This window comes from Diaphorina citri, unplaced genomic scaffold, assembly GCF_000475195.1.
Source record: "Diaphorina citri unplaced genomic scaffold, Diaci psyllid genome assembly version 1.1 scaffold92, whole genome shotgun sequence".
NCBI lineage: Eukaryota > Metazoa > Arthropoda > Insecta > Hemiptera > Psyllidae > Diaphorina > Diaphorina citri.
Window position 1 is genome coordinate 293,489 of NW_007377529.1, and position 23,856 is coordinate 317,344.

The window sequence follows — 23,856 nt, forward strand, 5'->3', positions numbered from 1 at the left end:
AAATATTAGGCAGTCCATGACTAGCTGGTTAGTACAAAAGTTAACAAATTTCAAGCGAAATCACAAGAACACTTACTCAATATTTTTTGGGGGAAATGGCCAGTGTAAACGTTACTCAAGAAAGATTTTTTTATATAGTAAAATAATGTAACTTTCGGATAGCTTGGGGGATTTTGAACTTTTTCGATGGTAAAATCTTTGGCAATTAAAATAAAACGAATGGGCTACCTGTACCCACAGTCTGCAAAATAATTCAAAACGTACTTTTTACCAGAGCTGACAGCTTTTAATTAATGCAAAAAATTTCAGAACACAAATAAAATAAAATATAAATCTGCTTAAAAATAAATAAAAATCTGCGAACAAAATATAAACGTAGGAAAAACTACTTAATGTTGTAAAAACATACAATGGAACGGTGAAATGGAAGAACTAAAAACTAAAAGAGCTAACTAACGTGGAAGAGTCTAAATTGTAATGCTCCGATATAATCGAAAATTAAAGATTCTCGAAAAACATTTAAATGTCAAATAAAAAAAGCGGTTGTAGGTTATGAGAACTATGAATAAAATTATAATATACGCTAAATAAGACACACACCTATTATAAGTGGAGGTATCGGTCTATTGCAAAATGTTGGATCATAAACTCGGTGGGGGAAGGGTATACGGTATACAGCGAGAACATAGTACAAAACTTGAAACAAGCGCGCAAGGTCTATGGTAAATTTTTGTATGATGACAATATGCCCTCATTTTCCTAAATAAATTTACACAAAACAAAATATTATTACTACTTACTTTGATAAAAGTAAAATGTAGGTATTTACAATTTTTTGAATAATTACGGTGATATCTAAATGAAAAGATCAATAAGAAATTCTACCAAGATACTAAAACACGATGGATTATATGCAGACACTTGGGATCTCTGCACATGAATCTAAGTGAGAAATAATGAGCTATAAAATGGGGCATGGATGACACTTATTACTATTGTTATTAACATGGGCAGTAGGTAAAACAAAAGCTTGTAAGATTGACATGAAAGCATTACATTATGTGATTTTATTGTACATCAATAGTATTATTATAAATAATACAGAATGGATATTGTACAAAATCAAATTAAACGATAATAATAAATGACATAACTAGAAACTAGCTATACATTCATGAGCACCAAAATTGTCTGACTTTGGTGGTGACAATTAAGTTTAAAATGGACTAACTATAGAAACATTTTACTGAAAAATAGACAGTTGACGAGTTTATAATGCCGATTTAAATTATTAGAAAAGTAAACAAATAGTAACAATGAGTTCATCAACATTCCTTTTAACATTTTATCTGAATGTCAGGGTATGGAAGCTTGAGAGATTAAAATAATTTGGTCTGATTTAATATGGTACGCCGGTGTTTAGGTTAAGGCACAGCAAAAATAAATATAGAAACAATGAAGATTAATATTCTGAGATAACAAATATTCTGGCTGAATGTAATGTACATTATTTAGTTTCAATGAGTTTTGATTGGTAACCTTTGTGGATAGGTTACTAAATAGTAAATAACAAATAAAATAAATATCTTAAATGTAGTAAGTATACTTGTTCGAATCCAAGCTGAGACAGATAAGGAAAGTAAACAGACCAAAGAAGAGATAGCATTTTTGATAGACCAGGGACAGACTAACTTTTTCACGTTTCGTGTTCTTCCACTTCTCTATCCCTAATGACATTATGTCTCTTCTTGACAATCAATGTCAGATTTTAAATAAAAATTACAATCGCGTACAAAAAAAGCCTCTCCCGTTACTAGGAAATGATGATTTTCTATAGAAATCATAATTTATTGCATGAATGGAATTAGTCTATGAAGACGTAAAACTAGATCGATGAATAAGTGCCAAGAGCTACGAGCCACACTTGATCTCAACATTAGCAGACGCCACACTAACAGAATCATCAACAGCTTTGATAACCGATGAATCCAGAGCATTTTGTAAAGTCGCTTCCTAGCTTGAGGTAAAGAGCTGGCTTGTTCTTTGAAAATGAAAGTCCTAATACCTAGCACATAGTTGGCGATGTACTTTGGCCAATCTATTTCGGTAACATCGAACGAGAATACTCTCCTATCTTCCAATGAAAGACTTGCGTTCAACTCACGAACGTTATCATCCAGGAATCTCCATTCTTGAGTTGAAAAATATTCTAAGCATTTTGCAGCCTTGTCTAATTTGTTCTGTATTCTAACCATACTGCAACAAAAAACGATTAAAGAACATTTGTTAATTGAGAACCATTGAAAAATCTATGCTGTGGTAGGGCAAGGGCTAACTTATAAGAGATGGAAAAAAATTCCGTTCAAAAGTTCTATTGTAAAATAAATGTTATCTTGTTAGTGTTCAAGCTGGCTTGTTCATAAAAAAAAAAGATAGATATATTCACTTACAAAGGTTTCTTTCCGGTAAGTAGGCTAAACAAATCTAACACATGCGCTGGAAGTCTATGCAGAAGGAAAACACACATGGCGTTGGAAATGGGGTTTGATCGGCACTGGCCGTCCGGATACCACGTTATATGACTAAGAGGGTTCTGACGCATCGACTCGAAACTATAATTTACAAATTGCTTCCACGAGATTGGATTCCGCTGACCTGTGCAGCAATTGTACACGGTGATCCCTTGCGCTCTGCAAAACAAAACAATGGACAATCAGTAAAGGAAAAACTATCATGGTGGATTTCACCAATGACTTAATGAAAGATTTCACTAATCGGAGAATTTTTAATAATCCAAAAAGGAGTTTTTGGCTATCCAAAATTGGATTATTGGACATTCTCACAGTGAAATCTCTAATTAAGTCATTGGTGAAACCCACCATCAGTAAATCAAGTAAAAGACAATATTAATAACGTGCCAGAGGCTACATCACCTTTATTTCGTAGCAAAGAAACAACTGCTTCTTTGGACAGTGGACTTTGAATCCGGAGATTGGTGGTTCGAGTCCAAGTCAAGTCACAAAATTTAACGTAGTACATTAAGCGGGGAAGGAATATTTGTGACAAGCACTGAAAATTAAAATTCCCTTAAAAAAAGCATTTCCACATACCCATTGCTGTTCTTATACTTGACGGCCGTTTTCCAGGCGGCACAGATCATTAGGTTGATTACAATATCCACTGGGACCAGATCAGCCACTTTGTTCTCATGACACAACATGGTTCGGAAGAATCCTTTGCCGGCAGCGGCAATAATACCGGTGGGGCCATTATAGTTGTCTACCCAGCCTGCAACCGGTTCGTTCACTGAGGATATCACTGAAATAGAGAAATAATATCATAATTTATCATAAGCACCTCTTAGATCCTTGAAATCTTAACAATGAAAGTTAAATAACTGAGCAACCTCCGTAGATTCTTAGAAGCTTAAATCATCCTTTAGGGCCGTTTGCACCTACGAGTACATCGAACCCTCAGATTGGGCTTTTAGTGTATGGAGTTAAGCGAGCAATTTCCGTGGCCGAGTGGGTACCACACTAGGCTTGCACGCCGGAGGTCCCGGGTTCAAAGTTTTTTCGACTCTGTGCTTGGAGTTGGGGGTGAACCAAGTTAAGCACATTGCATAGGTGAGAACCTGGGAGGGTCGTAGCATATTGAGAAATTATGACATCGATCATTAGAACACTTTCAATTTTCAAACCCATTGGGTACTGAATCCAGATCTCATGCGTGCAGTGTTTTAGCCTGTCTGGGAAGCCTTACCAAGGAGTGAAATTTCTACTTACCTATTGAGGGTCTTACAATAGCGACTGGTAAGTTACCACTCTCATTCTGCAGCATATCTTCTGCCAGGGCTTTAGTAAAAGTGTAGGTGTTGGGTCGGTTACCAATCAAGCTGTTAACATAAGAAAGAAACATATAATAAGAAAAGATTGTTTATCAAATGGAGAGCTTAATAGATGATACCAACCAAAACCAACCTCAGAGGTGGAGTGGTTAGCAGGGTGGACTTTGAATCTGGGGGTTGGTATTTCGAGTCCAATTTAGATCATGCAATTTAGCGCAGTGTATCAAGCGGGTAACGACCTCTGTGACAAGCATCACAATCAAAATTCCTTAGATAACACCAACCTTAGTGATATAGATAATGGTTAGATAACATCGATATAACTTATAACATTGATATAACGTGCAACTCTGTGATTCCCACGCATTAAATACTGATATTAACATTAAAGAGTTACTGTTTCCTGATTGATTTACTTTATAATTACTCTCTAAGAGAGAAAATTGCTCTAAACACGTGAGCGGTAAAAAAGAGTTTCTTATATCAGTCATATTTAAACAAGTTTAATATCTTCTATTTTAAATCATAATCCTGTAGAAGTCATGTAAAAATGTACAATTTACTAATTTACAAACTTATCTCTCTTTTGAGAATCGTACCCCTAGGTCTAGAGTATACGCATGGTAACATGAAAATTTGTCCCACATCTCTCGTGTAAACCGAAGAATTATATTCAACTATGAATTATTGTTTCTCTTTTACATGTTGAAAAGAGAATAATGTTTTCATTATTAAATATGACCCAAATTAAAAAGGCGTTACGTTACGTCTGCATTAGTTTGTATGTACCTATATGAAAATACAAAGCAGTTATACATGTAAATTTCTGTAATAATATAGTTATACATTTTGCATAACGCTGTTCCTGCTGACAGACCTTTGTATTTATAGCACAACACGTTTCGTGATTCTCGTGTATGCGTTTTGTAATAAGTACTTACATAACGGGTCATTATACTAGGAGTGCATCAACACCTCTTCTAGTACTAGCACCCCATTCATTTCTAGTGTTTAAGTAATAGCTAGTATTGTAATTACTAGCTTTGTGTTAATGCCTCGTGGGTTTCCTACGTTTTGGGTTCATTTAAGGTGGGGACACACGGCTAACACTAAATGAAAGACTTGTAATACTGTGATACCCACAAAGTTGTGAGAAAGCTCTCTCTGCTTTAACACAAAGATTCATGATTAGATTTGAATTAGGAGACCCTAGAGTGCCCTACACAGTTGACTAATTGCCACAAACATGAAAAGCCTGGTTTCTAAAAACCAGTTGTCTCTCCCAAAGCGGACAAATCCAGATGCCAACATCAGCTCGTCTTTCCTGTTGATTATTTCTATTTCGATCAATCAGAAGATAGTTTTATACTAAGTAATTACACGTGTCACGTGAGAAACAAGGTCTACCACGTGTTTTGGAATTTTCTTATCTAAAAATTCTATTTAATAATAGATACCTAGAATCCTAGAAAGTAAAAATAATAATCTCTCGATGTCAACCTCCCGAAAACTTTTCCATTTCACAACGAAATCCTTGATGGAATTATCTGTTTTCGTGATAAAATGCTGTCTACAGAAAGTAAACATATAGAGAAAGCGTGCGTGTGTTGTGTTTGTGAGAACATCAAGTCATAACAAACTCGATGTTTACGTTTATCTTGCGCCTGAATACAGATATTCGAAACATGAGTTCATGTAACAAGAGCGCTATCATGATTATCAGGTATAAGACTCGGTGTAAGATCAGGCATAATGTATACTTATGAGATGGAAAATGATGCAAGTTACAAAGCTGAATGAGTCACTGTGAATTGATGACTGGCTATCCCTAACAAACGTTCCTCTGGGCTCGAGTTTTATGGCAAAGTGGGTCAAACTTTGCAGAGGTTCATTTCGATTTCTAAATCAAAAGTCCTTGGTCAAGGATTTAGGGCGAAATAAAAAACTCCCTGCTACTGTATGCAACTTGTACCTAAACAAGACAGCAAACGACGAATGAAATGTTTAAAATTTTATTAGTCTTTGAAATATAAGACCAAAACTAGAAGATAAATGAGAGCTCAGACTTTATTCTAGGAAACATAAATTTAAGTAGGTCTAAGAAGACGTCTCAGTTCTATTTTTAGTCGGCACCTAACACCTTCAAAAATTCATGCTTTAAAAAATAAGAAGAACAAAAATGTGAGTGGCGAATAGAAAGTAGGTATTTGTTTTGTTAACTAGTCTGCTAGTTGAATATGAATAGTTGATAGTGAAAGTTGCTGCTTATGAACTTGGTAGTAGGTGTAAATGGTTCATCTGCTGGCTTATCTAGGGATTCCATCTGTCTAGCTAGTGAGGTCGAATTTTAAACAATGCAACTCAAATGAACTCTGGTATAGGTAAGGTTAGAATACCGCTAAAACAAAATTACGAAGACTAAAAAATGTCTAGCACAAACCTATGGAATTCATTGTGGACAGAGGGCAGTTCAGATTTTAGAATTTAATCTTGTGGTTCACCAACGAACTTGACATGAGCTTATGCTAACAAGAAAGTGTTTAAACGTCTAATAAAATTGCCTGAAAATAAACTCCTGTAAATCGAAAACTGCCTGGAAATGAACCCCTATAAAATTAGTTAGAGTGTCGGTAGTGGATGGTGAAGTCCGACATGATTTGGTTGGATAAAATACATTCTATTTGTAAAGGTTACTAAATCTTACCGGAGCATTTATGATCTCAGCCAGACGACCGTTGATATCTTGGCCATGTTTGGGTCTCATCAGCAGGTATATATTCTTGATTCCAGGACATGATCGGAGCAATTTTTCGACAAGAACTTTGCCCATAAAACCTGTTCCACCCGTGACAAACACAGAACGGTTCTGATAAAATTCACTAACGGGAGTACTAGGCGCAGGCATGTTACTAGAGATAGTAGGAACGTTGTTGTTATTCATCGTTTTGTTTCGACGGCTTTCAAGGTTTTATAGGCTGCAACGTTAGTGAAGCTTCTTGTCAAAAAATGTAAAAATTCTGTATTATCTAAAACACATTGTTACAGTTGAAAATTGGCTAGGGTAGACATCATGTGTTCATAGAGATTTCCAATAATATTGTCTGGAACAGAAAAGAATTAAGAAAGTCATTAGGGAGCGGTCATATGACTCATTTCAAAATTTTGACGTAAGAGTTCTCGCGATTCTAAGAAATATGAAAACAGTTTATAAATTGAATGCTTTAGAATGCAGAATATGAAAATAGTACATATTCATTATATTATGCAGATTGAATGGAACAAGTAGGTAAATTAACATCATTGGGCAACAGCCAGTATCAAATGGAGACCATAACATACCACATTGCTAGAAAAGAAAGATTTGATTGTGCATTAAAAAAAAAAAAAAAAAAAAAAAAAAAAAAAAAAAAAAAAATCACAATTTCTAAATAATAGTTTATTGTATTTCCTCAATGAAGCAAGAAATTAGTTAAAAAAAGTCCGATTGAAAAATGATTAATTTTCATTTATATGTACAACATTTACAACAAAAGATATATACCTAAGAGCCTTGTTCACGCTAAAAGTACTCAAGTATGATGACCTCATAGTTACGGTGAGTACTACTATTCAAGTGTTCATCAGTCACCAGCCACGAAAATACTCATCAACAGAAAATTCAAGATAATAAACAATAATGAATAACAGAATTCCGTCTCATCAATAAAAAATTAATGATCCCGTTATCTAAATGACTCAGAATTCGCGCTCCTCTTCAAGAGAAAACAGACTCATTATTACTCAAGATTAAAGGTTATGTAAGTAAATTTGTTGACGCTGTTTTTACCCGTAACTTTCTTTACCGGTAATACTATGAGTAACCAATGAACTCGGCTAACCACTGGTCCTCTAACGTCGTCATGAAGATTTCTCTTCATGACGTTCATCTTTGACCCTTAAACTTCTGCCTGACGGCGAAAATCTTGGAATCAAACCATCCACCGCGGATCACTGGACGAGATAAACTAGGTATTAGATTTAGAGGACGACTTTAAAACCATGGAAAATATTGAACTGCCTAATAGAAAAATGGCTGACCATCAGAAAAGAGAGATCTTTGAGAGAAGAGCTGACAAATAGTGCAGCATGTAATTTGTCCACTGTCCAGTTAATAATCCCTTTAGACAGAATAGAAACAAACACGTAGATCACGTGGTTGTGAAAGGGCAATGTCATAAATTTCTCTTTCATAGAAATAAAAATACTAAATATTAGATTTCCTGAACGCCATAAACTTATTCATGAGCATGTGCAAAATGTGCAGCAGTGTACAATTCTAGATACTCCATTACTCCAACTCCAGTGGCAATACGTGAGCCTCTTCCGTAAGATGACAGGTCCCACTATGAGAAAATGAAGTTTACAGTGAGAGACAATTTCCAACGTTAGGACAGTTGCCCCAGTTGTGGACAAGTGTGGGAGATTTCAAGATTTTTCCGTTTGTGCCCGTAAAATAATTACATTGAAATGGGGGTATTTTCTGGCGAAATTCCTGCGTGCAGAGTCCAGTATGTAGGACTATTGCACCCTTGTCCTCCTTCAAGATATGAAACTCATTTTGTGGTGACAATATATTGTCATAATAGAGACTGTAATCCTTCTTTGAGGGTTTGAGGAAAGTTTCTCATGTCTCCTTTTTGATTTGGGTCTAGCTCCTGCCTTAATGCTCTTCTTTCTACAAGGAGAATGGGTATTTGAACTGGTAAATTGCCTCATTTCGTTATCCTGTTCTAACATTGTTCGTGTTGCTCACATATGGTCAAGTTACAAATGAGGTACAATTTAGTGCAAATAGGATAAGATAGCAGAAAGATGATACCTTAATCTGTTTCTTTAACAAAGATTTATTGCAGATCGTCAAAATGTATATCGTCTACAGTACCTATAAACCTATATTTCAATTAACATTTAAAGAGGAGGCTAACACCTAAGGGTCCTAAGTTCTTTGTACTTAAATAAAATAGAAAATAACTTTTCATGGTTATCGGATACATCGAATGATGAACCGTTCTACTTTTCATTTAATTTTCATTTCAACAAAGATCAAATATTTGAGCACTTTTATCCTAATCCAATAACGGTCACTTGACACTATCACATTGTCACGTGTGAGAATGAAATAGAAATGAGTCACAATGAGTTAACATTTTCACATTGTGTCTCTTTTCCAACATTAATTCACCTCTATAAATTGTGGGAAAACCGCTCAATTAAAAATTTATAAATAAGCAAAAATATTGTTGAATAAAAGCACCATTGAAGTTTTTGTGTCATGTCCTTCGAATGTTATTTTAGTTATTACACTTACCACCTAATAAAGCTATTTTTCATTATTATTTACATAGTGTTGTAACAACAAAGGAAAATTTGTTTTAATTACACAAAAAAAAAACTTTCAAGGCGTTTTTCACAAAACGAGATGTTTCCTTTCAAGTCCTTCTTACAGAAAATCCGTCCGTTTTACATCAATGGAATGTGTTCTCTTCCCAACTTTCAAACTTTGGGGTTTCATGTTGGCGTTTAGTTACACGCGATGTTTTTCAAATCTGAATATTTCTTCCCCTCCTGGACTGACACACGAGTTTAAGAAGGAAAGAGGCAATTGAGATGGGTTATATCACAAATTCATCTTCATTCAAACCCAGACATACTATAATGCCCTCGATTCATTTGACACGAGTAAATGCCGGTCCAGTTAGCAGGAATTAGAGTAGGAATAGGTTATTTGATTTTATTAGAGTACCTATAAAGTAGGCGAATTCCAGCCTTTTATTATAATAAACCTCTTACGTACGCAAGAAACTGTCTTTCCGTTTTTACAATCAATGAGGGTCTTCGGACTCAAAGGAGTGGCAATAATTCAAAAGGACATGAGTGTCCATGATTGTAACTCAGGCAGAAAATTCGAATAGAAATAGGACAGGCAGGAAACAAAAATATGCATTCGTTATAAAATAATTTTCTTTATTGTATCAATGGTAAACACGGCAAGGTAACGGTCGCTTTACGTTACACTTGTTCCAAGTCAGTGTCCTGGTGACCTAGAAATCTTCAATCTTCTTATATTGAACAAGTATAAGAGATAGAGGTACTCGGGCCTTGTACAGCACAACTCACTGACTCACTGGAGAATGCAATATTTTCAATCATTGGATTACGAGTAGGTGGTAAAAAACTCAGTTACTTCCTCTAACAAAACTTGCAGACCAGTCTGTGCATTACTGTTCCTCATAAATGAATCCCACGGAACCATAACCAGTGAAATTCAGAACGAAAGAAATTCAGAGCGTAAAATCTTCGCTTTTGGCCTAGCAATTTAGAAAAATTCCGTATCTTGAACATATTAGTTTCCGCGAAACTCAACACATTTTTAATTGTTGATTCTGAACGTTCTAATTTTCTTGCCTTCTGGATGTTTGTTTCCATTAAGCTAGGCGTGTATGGAATATTGACGCTATGGAGCACTAGAGCAGTGAATGTGGTCAAATAAAAATGAACAATTTTATTAAGAACGTTCAACTGAACGAACGTTTCCTCAATATTCATTGTGAGGATCGTGTGAATCTGTGAATGGTTTTGTCAGCTCTTGAAATTTTACAAGTTCATTGTAACAGCCGGCAAAATTTGTATAAAGTTGAGTTAATTTTTGTGAAATTTACTATTGACAGTAACAGCCTAAACCACTGACAATATGACTGACAGTAACTTCCTAATGTAAATGGCATTACTGTATGACACCTACGCCTACGGTATGATAGGTAAAAAAGTGGTTGAACACGTCATATACCTCGTGGAAATTCATAAAATGCATAATTATTTTAAAAGAAAAACACGAGGATGAGGGAGGGAAGAAGAGATGCATTTTGTTCTTCTTTTTAGAGTTGTATTCATTTGTAACACTGAATACAATACAAGCGCTTGTCGCTTCTTTTGGTCTCGAAAAAGTATTTTCTAGGTCAGGATTCCACTTCAAACAACACTAGCTAACGAGTACGTTTTCCGAGTTGTATGTATTACGACGCGATAAGATACCGATAAGCTGTGTTTCATAGACACTCTCAGCGATTAGGATACAACGGCTTCATTATCTTTTAAGTGTTAACATTGGCATGTCATCACTTCAAGTTCGGAATGACGAATGACTTCAACATAAACCTATGGAATTACTGTCACACTTCAACATCAATATAAATTTTCTAACGTCATTATGCTCTTGTGAGGGCCCTGGGTAAATAACTTCAGCAGTCAAGCAGTCATTTCGCAACGATAAATAATCAGAAAAGGCCAAAAAACAGTTTGAATTGAGGAGTAGCGAGTACAGACATCCGGGGGGAAGGTTTAGCACAATCACATTTACTTAAAATAAAGGTAAAATGTCCTTTATTGAGCCAGCGAAAGATTGTAAGATTAAGCTCTAACTAACTAACTTTTTATAACGAAAATAGACATTAATAAAGTTATACTAGATTTTGATCTTGGGGTGCGGCACTACCCCTAGATTGACTGTCGACTTTTTCTAAACAGAGGTAGTTTACCATTTTATCACATTGACTGAAGGGTTCTTGAACCTGATACACAGAATGATAAGGTAATAAGACAAATCAACGTCATTACGTTAAAAGGCTACATAATGAGAGCTCTACCGACCAACTCCCTAAAATAATTGATCTAGGATATAATTATGTTTGAGAGAGCTTCTGCAAAAGTTTGTATTCAGTCAGGGGATGTACCGACGATAATCTATGGCGAATTATCTGAATTTGCATACAATGTTGTTGGTGTTTATTTGAAAAGTACATTTCATGTATTTACTTGAGGCACTTAGGTTATTGGTGCACTCGGTTAGTAACTTATCCGTGAAATATTATAAATATAGTCATGTAAATTGTAAAACACATAAATAATCGGCATGTTTCTAGCGTTTATTTTTATGTCCTTCTAGCAAATTGCGATATAGGGTGCGAATTGTACTCATAAACAAATCTAAAAATCGAACTTTATCAAACTAAATTAAAAATATAATAACCATTCAATTTCTCAAAAATCCCTTAAATCAACTGGCTAGTCTACACCCACATATCAAATTGTACAACGTTCCAGTGAAATTACGACTCTGGCAAATCAAGGTTTTCACTATTTGTTCGTAACAAAACAATGAGCAATTTGCAATCCACTATACAACATCCACAAAAGCGTAGGAAGAAAGCATTCTGTTGAACAATATTAAGGTATGAGAGATGATAATCATTGCTGCAGAATCCATAAGTAGGTATGCCTAACCATGTACATAGCTCACATTCCTACCTCACTCCTCATTTAATTTAACATTGTCTAGGTAAGTAAGTAGGCACTTCAAAATTTCGATGTAAATTGTTCAATATTTTTTTCCTACTTTCATCTACAAACTGTTCAGAGATTACAACAGGTTCTGATGAAAACAAATCTCATAAATGATAAGCCAAGAAGATGTCAAACTTGAAATGGCCTAAAACTTTCTCAGATTCAAATCCGGATGGGTAAAACTTGTGGATTCTGGAAAGTTATCCAGTACTCAAGTACATCGAAACACTCAGTAAAGTGTCAAATAAAATACTGTGTAACGAACAAAACGGTACCAACGATAAAGAGGACAAAAGTTTGTTATTTTAATTGAAATAAATCAATGGAGTACTTGCAAGTCCAAGGGGTTCATAGTTACATACCAAGGCTTGCCTGTGCCTGTTTCCTTTCGTTTTCAATAGAATTTCGAGTGATACACTAGGTCCGAACGTTTAGAAACATCCGTATTTACTGAATTTTCTGCTTAAATCAAGATAATAATATAGGGGTTCTTCCCCCACATCTCACTTCAATGCCGTCTCTAAAAGTGACAACTTGAGAAAAGAGCCTTAAATTCAGAAAATACGAGTTATGGCCGTTCATACCAGATTACAAGCGTAACACATCCAAAGTTTTATCCGCCAACCAAAAAGAGCCTAATAAAAAGAGCCCCGTGATTCAAAACTTTTTATAGGGAAAAAATCGATCTAAAACAGGGTGATCACAACACTCTGAAGGGTTAATCAATTCAAACATTTAAATATAGGGCACCAGGTTCATGAATTTCAAACTGGTCTACCTTGAGATTTCGAGTAAAAGAAAAAGTTCTGTTATAGGATTTGAGTTCAAGTGCAATGCCACTGCCCCTTCAGTGACAGAATGGTAGGACTGGATTTTGTTTATCGAATTTTTTTCTTCTGTTTTTAGGAAATGTCTAATGCACTCTGCACCTAACTAATATCCTTTGGTTTGATGTTTTTTTTTTTTTTGCTTTATGACTGGAAGAGCGAATTGACATTTCCTAACTTCGCCTTCTTCAGCAAAGATCTCAGAACTTAGATTCTTTTTCTCAATGAACTACGTTTCCCCGAGATCTACTGACCAAATAAATATAATATCCTTTTTTTTTTTTTTTTTTTTTTTTTTGCTTTATGACTGGAAGAGCGAATTGACATATCCTAACTTCGCCTTCTTCAGCAAAGATCTCAGAACTTAGATTTTTTTTCTCTTTTTTTTCTCAATGAACTACGTTTCCCCGAGATCTACTGACCAAATAAATTTGTTTGGTTAGTCATGGAATTTACTGACGAGATCTATTGACCAAATAATTACGTTTGTTTGGTCATGGAATTAACACCACAGAATGGGATCTATTTACCCAGAATTTACAAAAACAATTACTTAGATCTTGGGCAGTGCGTTCAGTTTGAACTCGACCATTTTACTGTTTGTCTGTTAGGTCAGCGCTAACTCTCGACAGGTTTGGCCAATTTTGAATTCATTTGGTACAAAGCTTCAGCACATAAAGTGAAATTTTCTGATTATATTCTGGCCCTTCTTGAACCATCGCATCGTAGGTGTGAGTGTGGTTTATTTCTGAGGGTCCTACAAATATACAGCTCATTGAAGTATTACTTAGGTATGAAGTGAAATTTTCTGATTATATTCTGGCCCTTATTGAACCATCGCACCGTAGGTGTGAGTGTGGTTTATTTCTGAGGGTCCTACAAATCTACAGCTCATTGAAGTATTACTTAGGTATAAACCTGCTGGAATAAAGGGACTCCTGGAGTCCCTCTATCTTTTCGATGAAGATTCTCGTCTGATACCTAGCCTCTATACACAGTTATGTTTCTATTTCTACAACCCACATACTTCCAAACCACAAAGCTAATGTAAAACTTGTATTTGGAAATGTTTAGTACACAGGTGCCGAGACTGAGGGGGAAGGGATAACATGATCTTCCTAGAAATCAACTTTTTATAATAGACCGTGATACCTACCCAGACCGTGTAATTATTTATGCTACAAACCTCATGTCGTACCTCAAAGCTACCTATCTTAATCCAAATCAAAGTGTGAATTCAACATTATTTTGTGTATAATGTTTTGTTATAAATTACTATTTTTTGTACATTTATTAAAGTAAATACTTCCCTTCCCTAATCCCATTTATTAAAGTAAAAACTTCCCTTCCCTAATTCCATTTATTAAAGTAAAATAGCAAAGTTTGAGCGCGAAGGGCGTCTCATAAAATTTTTGTAGCCAAAACCAAATGTCAGCGCAAAACAATAACCCTAGTTAGGGCTGAATGCTGATTGAGAGGCTGACGAAAAACTCCGACCCCGCCAAAACACGGGAAAAAAGGAGAGGAAGAAGAAAATTCATGGATTTGACAAGTATACGTAAGATTCATCTGTGATAAGCGCTAGGTCAGCGATTCCCAAACTGGGGTCCGCGGCCCCCGAGGAGGCCGTGAAGGACTTCAAGACCCCCGGGAAGATTGGCCTAAAACTTTCTCAGATTCAAATCCGGATGGGTAAAACTTGTGGATTCTGGAAAGTTATCCAGTACTCAAGTACATCGAAACACACAGTAAAGTGTCAAATAAAATACTGTGTAACGAACAAAACGGTACCAACAAAAAAGGGAACAAAACTTTGTTATTTTAATTGAAAGAAATCAATGAAATATTAAATTTATAAATGCTGATTTTGATGAGATTGATGTCTGTAAAGTTTTCAGCTGTTCTCGTAGGTGTGGTATTATAACTTTTGCATTAAAAATATTTTGCAAATGAAAGGAAAAAAAAAGATTTCCAACAATCGAAATGCTGATTTTGATGAGATTGATGTCTGTAAAGTTTTCAGCTGTTCTCGTAGGTGTGGTATTATAACTTTTGCATTAAAAATATTTTTCAAATGAAAGGAAAAAAAAAAAGATTTCCAACAATCAGAATAAAGGACACCCCTACAAAAGAGACTGTAAATGGAATTTCAAGATGGGTTCATATTTATCAATTTCTTTCTAAATTTTTAATTCTTACCAGGGCCGGCTATTTACCCTGACTTGGAAAAATTATAATGGTAAGTAACTAAATTATTAAGAGTTGGAAATCTATGTTTCTTTATCTGTGGTAATTGAGCTTTTCTAATTGCAATGAAGATTGCGGAAAATATGCTGCTAACAGGTAAAAAATAAATCGATTTAAAAAACAATAGCCCAAGGGACTCCTGGAGTCCCTCTATCTTTTCGATGAAGATTCTCGTCTGATACCTAGCCTCTATACACAGTTATGTTTCTATTTCTACAGCCCACATACTTCCAAACCACAAAGCTAATGTGAAACTTGTATTTGGAAATGTTTAGTACACAGGTGCCGAGACTGAGGGGGAAGGGATAACATGATCTTTCTAGAAATCAACTTTTTATAATAGACCGTAATACCTACCCAGATCTACCATGTAATTATTTATGCTACTAACCTCATGTCCTACCTCAAAGCTACCTATCTTAATCCAAATCAAAGTGTGAATTCAACATTATTTTATGTATAATGTTTTGTTATAAAGTACTATTTTTTGTACATTTATTAAAGTAAATACTTCCCTTCCCTAATCCCATTTATTAAAGTAAAATAGCAAAGGTTGAGCGCGAAGGGCGTCTCATAAAATTTTTGTAGCCAAAACCAAATGTCAGCGCAAAGCAATCACCCTGGTTAGGGCTGATTGCTGATTGAGAGGCTGACGAAAAACTCCGACCCCGCCTAAACACGGGAAAAAGGAGAGGAAGAAGAAAATTCATGGATTTGACAAGTATACGTAAGATTCATCTGTGATAAGCGCTAGATCTCGATTCCCAAACTGGGGTCCGCGGCCCGCGAGGAGGCCGTGAATGACTTCAAGACCCCCGGGAAGATCACAAAAAACACAGTAAAGGGGCCGCGGAGAGTTCACAATTAAAAATAAAGGGCAAGGGCCGCGTAGAAAAAAAGTTTGGGAAGAGCAGATTAGCTGCTCTAGATCAGTTAATGAATTCTACGCGTGAACTAATAATGTTCATAATTGTACGAATTTCTGGAACACAAACAAGCCTGTTAGATTTACGTAGCAAAAAGGTTTTATCCGCCGCGACGAAAAAAAAAAACAGTAAACGTAAACAACTCGAACTGAAACTAAGCAATCGAATGACGGTAAAACACTGAGATAGGAACTGTAACTTAATGACTGTACCAGCGACCAGCGACTAGCAATGCCTGCTGCAGAGGGGGTGTCCAGAATTCCAGATCCTCAGTGCAAAGTACAAACCAGGGCCGGAACAAGCTCATTTGGCGCCCTGATATAAAGGGCAAGGGCCGCGTAGAAAAAAAGTTTGGGAAGAGCAGATTAGCTGCTCTAGATCAGTTAATGAATTCTACGCGTGAACTAAGTAATGGTCATAATTGTACGAATTTCTGGAACACAAACAAGCCTGTTAGATTTACGTAGCAAAAAGGTTTTATCCGACGCAACCTAAAGAATCGTACGATGTACAGAGCACAGGATGAGCTCATTAAAATATGTTTTAGTCCTTGGTCTTGAAAAAATTATGAGACAAGACTTAGTTCACTGTGATCTATGATTCAACTCTGAAACACATTGATAAGACATGCCGAGTTCAATATTGTAGGAATGTAGGATATTGTATTGTGATTTCTCAATTTATTTAGCCTTAAGACACTTTTGATACATGCCTTTGCTGGTAGCTTAAGGGTAAATAGATTGAGAAATCACACTGATCTCAGGTACAATAAGCTTTGTACAATACGATTGTAGGGTAGACACTGATCTCTACTTGAGACACTGATCTCTACTTGAGAAGGTTTGACGCTAAAACCGGTCTTAAATGATCGACTGAAGTGTTATCTAAAACTTTCTCGCTTTGAGTTCATAGGTCGTCGCGACAAATTTCAAGCTCATTTGTGTGAGAAAATGTGAAAAAAATCCACCAAAAACCATTTTTTGGTTTTTTGGCTTTATGGTTTTCTGGACAAAATTTGGTAAAAAGACCTTAAATTTGATATATAGGTCGAGTAGGTTTGGATAAGTCCTTCTATGGGGACAGACAGACAGACGACACCGAAGCGAATACAATATACCTTTTGGGGCGGCAAAGCCCCAGGGGGGGCGGCAAAGCCCCAGGAGGGACGGCAAGGCCCAGGGGGGGCGGCAAAGCCCCAGGGGGCGCGGCAAAGCCCGCAGCGTGCCGCCCTGTTCGCGGGAACAGGTTGAACAGGCCTTAATCCGGGGCTGGTACAAATAGAGAATATTTTGAGATAAATTTTCTTCCGAGGAACAGCTTTCTAGGAATACCAGTTTGAAATTTTACGAAGTCAATTTTTCCGCTTCTAAATACGCGCAATGCTAGACTTGCTCTAGACTGCCGAGTGAGATCAGCTTTAGCTTTTGGCGGGCCGCAAAAACTCAACTCACGGGGGGGGGTGGCCTGGTGTAATGTAATTATAATATAATTTTATTTTATTATGAAAACTTACACATGATGACATTAGTGCGATTTCTGTGGACACTCTGCAGCTGACACAAGTGCGTGAATATCGGCATTATATATTTACTGTTATTTCTGATTTTTGTTCATTTTTTTAGGCGGGCCTTCGCGGGCCGCAAAAATGAGCTCGCGGGCCGCGGGTTGGACAAGCCTGCTCTAGACTACCGAGTGAGATCAGCTTTAGCTTTCAAGATAACAAGATATCGTCCAGAAAACATTCATTCAAATTCCTACATTGCTGTTACCCTTTATAAATTGGGCTGAGACACTTTAATAGTCTCATTGCCAATCGCTGTCTGTCTTCGACAGAAAGCTATGGTGTCGGAGGTGTCCTGTCGGGATGTTTTGGTGTGCCCAATATGACCGCTCTGCCACCTTCTTCTGTTTTCCCGAATACACAAGTTAGCTCCTCGACTAATGGAAATAGACAGCTGGACTCCCCGCCATACCATTCTGTTTGAGCCTTGTTCCGTTTTTTAATAATGATGTCAAATGGCAAGAACTTTTATGACATTACTGTGGATCAACAGATGTTACCAGAGCTGTGGAGGTTGCATTCACGTGCGTTGGTGTCATTTTTCCTTGTTCAGCATATTCAAGTGCATTCATCATGGGAGGTATGGGAGGGAGCGTCAAAAAACACGGATGTCAAGCAACGCCTCCCTCTGTGCCTCCTGAACACCATGTATGGCTTTATCACCACATAGACCAGATACATCTTCATCGCAACCCGAACATTCTTATATGCAACCCCAAATTTTCCTACCAATTTTCTGATTTCCTTGTTTTCTAATGACGAGGACTCCAGCACCTAATGCATGATCAAGGGGCAAATTCTGGTCCCCACATCAATCACAAGAGCATGGCACCGATGAAGGAGTTCTGCGATCAGAAAGTGTGACAGGTGACACACTCTACCGACTTATTTTATGCTCTTGCTTTTCCTTTTGTTGTGACTTTAGATGTTCCTCAGCTTACTACAATGCTGTCGGGAATGCTCACAATGTTTCAGGGGCGGTTGCATTTTCAAGAAAGTTATTGTAGGAATGTAGGATATTGTATTGTGATTTCTCAATTTATTTAGCCTTAAGACACTTTTGATACATGCCTTTGCTGGTAGCTTAGGGGAAAATGAGAAATCACACTGATATCAGGTACAATAAGCTTTGTACAATACGATTGTAGGGTAGACACTGATCTCTACTTGAGAAGGTTTGGACATGTAGAGAGAAGAGACGATACGTAGGAAAGAGAATAGACAATAGAGAGACTAGAGAGTTTAGATATGGGGGTTAAAAGGAGGAACATGGAGAGAGAAAAAATGGAGAAAAGAGGCATTGGTAGACGGAAATGGAGAGGTAAAATAGGTACTAAGTAGAGAGAAAAAGGAGAAGATACTGAACTTGGCTGACTCCAAGAAGAGGTTTCTGCCTTCTAATCTTCAGTATTCAGCTAAAATAATACCAGGAGAAGGGATACAAAACATTGGTAGACGGAAATGGAGAGGTAAAATAGGTACTAAGTAGAGAGAAAAAGGAGAAGATACTGAACTTGGCTGACTCCAAGAAGAGATTTCTGCCTTCTAATCTTCAGTATTCAGCTAAAATAATACCAGGAGAGGGGATACAAAGAAGAGCTGAAAATCGATTCCCCAACAGGCATAAAAAACTCTTCTAGGTAGTAAACCTAGAAAGGTACAGACCTAGAACTAGAAAGACCCACAGGCAGCAAGAACTCTTAACCCTTCAACGCTCTTGGAGATCTACAGGACCAATAAAATGAAGGACCAATAAAAGTCTATGGAAAGTCCAAATGCACATCCAGAAAAAATAGCAAAATATACAAGATACACAGGTTCATAATAATATTCTTCGTTTAGATAAGCTGATTTATCTGTAATATCTTGGGTAAGTCTTTTTTTTTTTGAAAGGGTTAACCTAATCAAGATAACTGAGCACAGGTCAAAGTGCACTTTGTTAACAGTAAATCTAAAACCTCATAACATAATCAACCTCATAATCATTAACAGTTCACAGGTAACATAAAGCTAATTGCATTATTTAACCCATTCAAACCCAAAAAGTACTTGTGCTTGGCTCAGTTGGCTCACAATGTTGTATGTTTGGGGGCACTTTTTGTAGGCAAACAGGAGAAGGAGAAAAGAATTTGGAGGCAAAGGAGAGAACGAGAAAATGGTACATATAAGGAAAAAAAATATGTATCACAAACCCATTTTGTATTTTTATTAATTGATTTGTAGCTTTCAGTAAGTAATACAACAGAGTGAGACTAAAGTCCCTTTAACTCACCATTCAATTTCAATTATACCTACACAACCATCAAATGAGTATTGACATACTACAGCTATATTAGGAAGTATTGTAAATATTACACAAAAAGCCAGGCAAATAAGTAGAGAAGAATTTGGAGGCGAAGGAGAGAACGAGAAAATGGTATATATAAGGGAAAAAAATATGTAGGTATCAGAAACCCTTTTTGTATTTTTAATAATTGATTTGTAGCTTTCAGTAAGTAATACAACAGAGTGAGAAAGTCCCTTTAACTCAGCATTCAATTTCAATTATACCTACACAACCATCAAATGAGTATTGACATACTACTTACAGCTATATTAGGAAGTATTGTAAATATTACACAAAAAGCCAGGCAAATAAGTACTCAACATTTCATTAGCTGGGAAGAATAAAATACACCTGATTTACAATGGACACTGATGGGTTAACCTTACAAATGTTTACTGTTTCCTCCAAGTAACCCAAGTGGAATAACATTGACCCTGGGTGACAATAAGAAAAGTAAGCAAGAATCACAGACCTATCAACTCTATACCAGTGTTCAGTGAACTCTGGGTCTGTCTGACCTTGTTACCTATCTGCTACAGTTTCTTATTTGATTCTCTCACTGATTAGCTATGATAACTGTGAGATAAGAGATCAGCTATCTCTGCTTGAGCAACTTGGTGCAATTGAATAATATTGTTTGTTTATTTATTCCCTCCATAATTAACTTGGTGAGATACATACAGCGTGAAAATTATCTAGTTACTGGTTATGAATCTGGAGAAATAACAGTCTATTATTAGAATTAAACTTATGATAACTGTGAGATAAGAGATCAGCTATCTCTGCTTGAGCAACTTGGTGCAATTGAATAATATTGTTTGTTTATTTATTCCCTCCGTAATTAACTTGGTGAGATACATACAGCATGAAAATTATCTAGTTATGAATCTGGAGAAATATTATTAGAATTAAACTATGTCTAACATTATTCATAAGTTAGAATTAGTATGAGTGAGTGAGTGAGTGAATCAGTCAGTCAGTCAGTCAGTCAGTTACACAAGGGGCTGTATATATTTAGGATTAATAAGTCCTCTTAGCTAGGTAACTATTTTTCAAACAAAATTGAGAAACTTTTTATGACTTTTTAAAAAGAGAAAAAAGTGAGAGCTGAGGGGGATGTGAGTGCAGGTGAAAGGTGAATCTTGAGATTCTCTAACACAGACTTCAAAATCATGACTCATTTATAATTATAAAAGAATAGACATGATAGTAATGAACTGATGAATGAGTCAGGACATTTGATGTATGTTTCTACTAGCAGCAACAGCCTTATCTGATTATTCATTATTCTGGAATGAATATCTAAAAAAAAAAAAAAACTACTGTGCTCCTTATGGGTAGGTATGGATGAGCTAAGAGATTACTTTTCAGTAAGTACCTACTTATCAGGGACTTATATAGAGTCAAACCTGTCTAAGTGCTAAGTGGGAAACCTGGATAACTGGGAAAAAATCGTGGCCCCTCCATTTTATACTAAAAAAAACCTGTTTAAATGGGAAAATTGAGCCTCTATAAGTGGGAATGACTTTTTCTAGATAGGTCTGGAGCCTCTGTAAGTGGGAAAGGTTGCCATTTTCCTAGGTCCGGAGCCTTCTGTGAACCTCTGTAAGTGGGAATTTCTAGGAAATCATAGCATATTCCTCTTCCTCCAAACTAGTGTTAAAGTAAAAAAAAAAAAATCGAAATGACCGCTCGAGTCTCGTTTTCTACGAACCAGGAAGTTCGTGAAATCTTCCCCACAAATTTATTATGCTCACTCGTCGTCACTTGTGGTGGTACTATTTGCTATTACCAATAGCATTACCGTTTTGATTAGTATGCAGAGAAAGTCCACTCCAGTATATCCAAGAGAATAACCGAGAGAAAGTTGGAAGAGACTGGCTCTGAAGACATGATAAGAAATACACTCGCACTAAGTTAGAAAAATTTCTATTTCACCAAGATGCCTTAATACACGTGATTTCAATGGTCTCATCTAACAAATAACAGTTACGTGGTTACAGCACGCATTCATTTAACATACGAGTACTTGCAAGTCCAAGGGGTTCATAGTTACATACCAAGGCTTGCCTGTGCCTGTTTCCTTTCGTTTTCAATAGAATTTCGAGTGATTCACTAGGTCCGAACGTTTAGAAACATCCGTATTTACTGAATTTTCTGCTAAAATCGATATGATAATATAGGGGTTCTTCCCCACATCTCACTTCAATGCCGTCTCTAGAAGTGACAACTTGAGAAAAGAGCCTTAAATTCAGAAAATACGAGTTATCGCCGTTCATACCAGATTACAAGCGTAACACATCCAAAGTTTTGTCAGCCTATCCGCCAACCAAAAAGAGCCCCATGATTCAAAACTTTTTATAAGGAAAAAATCGATCTAAAACAGGGTCATCATAACACTCTGAAGGGTTAATCAATTCAAACATTTAAATATAGGGCACCAGGTTCATTGGAGTTCTGCGATCAGAAAGTGTGACAGGTGACACACTCTACCGACTTATTTTATGCTCTTGCTTTTCCTTTTGTTGTGACTTTAGATTTTTCTCAGCTTGCTACAATTCTGTCGGGAATGCTCACAATGTTTCAGGGGCGGTTGCATTTTCAAGAAAGTAAAAAATGGTCTAGTTGAAGAATCTAACGAATTTGCTGTCATCATGATGAATAATCAAAAAAAGTAACAATTTCACGAAATTATCATGATGTGATAATTTAGCGTTAAATAGGTAGCGAACACACGGACGATGTGTGCGAATAAAAAATCTCAATAAAAAGTCAGGTAGATAAGTATTTTAGGCTATCAGGAAATTTTCGGATTGGTACCTTATATAGTTGTTGTATTGTAAGTTGTACCAGATAATTATGTCTTTAGGAGGTGAATTTCATACGTAAATCATGTTAGGTACATTTTAAGCTGTAATGTTTACGGGCCTAGGGCCTATCCATTCTGAATGCCATGAAAAACAGGGGCATTTTCATCCCATGCATCAATATTTTGCTCTAATGGTCTAGTTGAAGAATCTAACGAATTTGCTGTCATCATGATGAATAATCAAAAAAAGTAACAATTTCACGAAATTATCATGATGTGTTAATTTAGCGTTAAATAGGTAGCGAGCGAACACACGGACGATGTGTGCGAATAAAAAATCCCAATAAAAAGTTACAAAATAAACAGTCGAACTGGAATACCTGTAAAAATAGTAATCAATATTAATATGTCAAAGGAAAAACAATTAAAGCGTATCAAAACTGCTGAAAAACCTTTGTTAGAAAATTTTATATAAAGTGTAAAAAGTGAGAAGAAATCAATTTGATTAATATGTTGTTGTGTTACATAATAATTTATCAGCAGTCATGTGGCGCCGACATGTAGGATATTATCAATCATAACTTCTATTTCATATTGGGCCACCAGGGGCAACTTTGGCGGCCACTTCTTCGAAAGTGTGATAAAGATTATTACGAAGAAGAAAAGGCGAATTATCCTCTTCAAGTTATTATCCAAACCACAGAGATAAGAATTTTTTTTTCTTAGAGGAAATGTAGGTATTCCACTTTTGAAATTTCTAAGTAAAAAGATTGGGTACCTACCACAAATACAATAAAATTATATTATTGATGGGTAATATTTGCAGCTATAGGTAGGTACCTACTAACCTTTATTATAGGTATCTATTTATAATGTATGCCTACGTGCCTATGTAAATGAAAAAGACCTAAAAGCCGCTAAAATGTAAGAACTT

General features: G+C 36.2%; 2 protein-coding genes across 4 annotated transcripts in view; both read right to left on the reverse strand.

The window, feature by feature from the left end:
* The window catches only part of LOC113473916 (putative fatty acyl-CoA reductase CG5065), a 37,086-nt gene that overhangs the window by 6,971 nt on the left and 6,259 nt on the right, over positions 1-23,856 (reverse strand). For 2 of the 3 annotated variants that reach the window (XM_026833407.1, XM_026833409.1), the window contains exon 2: positions 6,552-6,948. In XM_026833407.1, the coding sequence (XP_026689208.1) occupies positions 6,552-6,788 (237 nt within the window). In that variant the 5' untranslated portion in view covers positions 6,789-6,948. Of the gene's footprint in view, positions 1-6,551; positions 6,949-7,388; positions 7,763-23,856 lie in introns of those variants that run through there. The other variant, XM_026833408.1, reaches the window with a different exon arrangement.
* On the reverse strand, positions 89-3,933 carry LOC103524321 (putative fatty acyl-CoA reductase CG5065). Its single transcript, XM_026833406.1, has 4 exons — positions 3,786-3,933; positions 3,111-3,318; positions 2,451-2,690; positions 89-2,256 (listed from the first exon to the last, which is right to left on the reverse strand). The coding sequence occupies exons 1-4, from the start codon at positions 3,916-3,918 to the stop codon at positions 1,848-1,850; spliced, it is 990 nt and encodes a 329-aa protein (XP_026689207.1). The 5' UTR covers positions 3,919-3,933; the 3' UTR covers positions 89-1,847.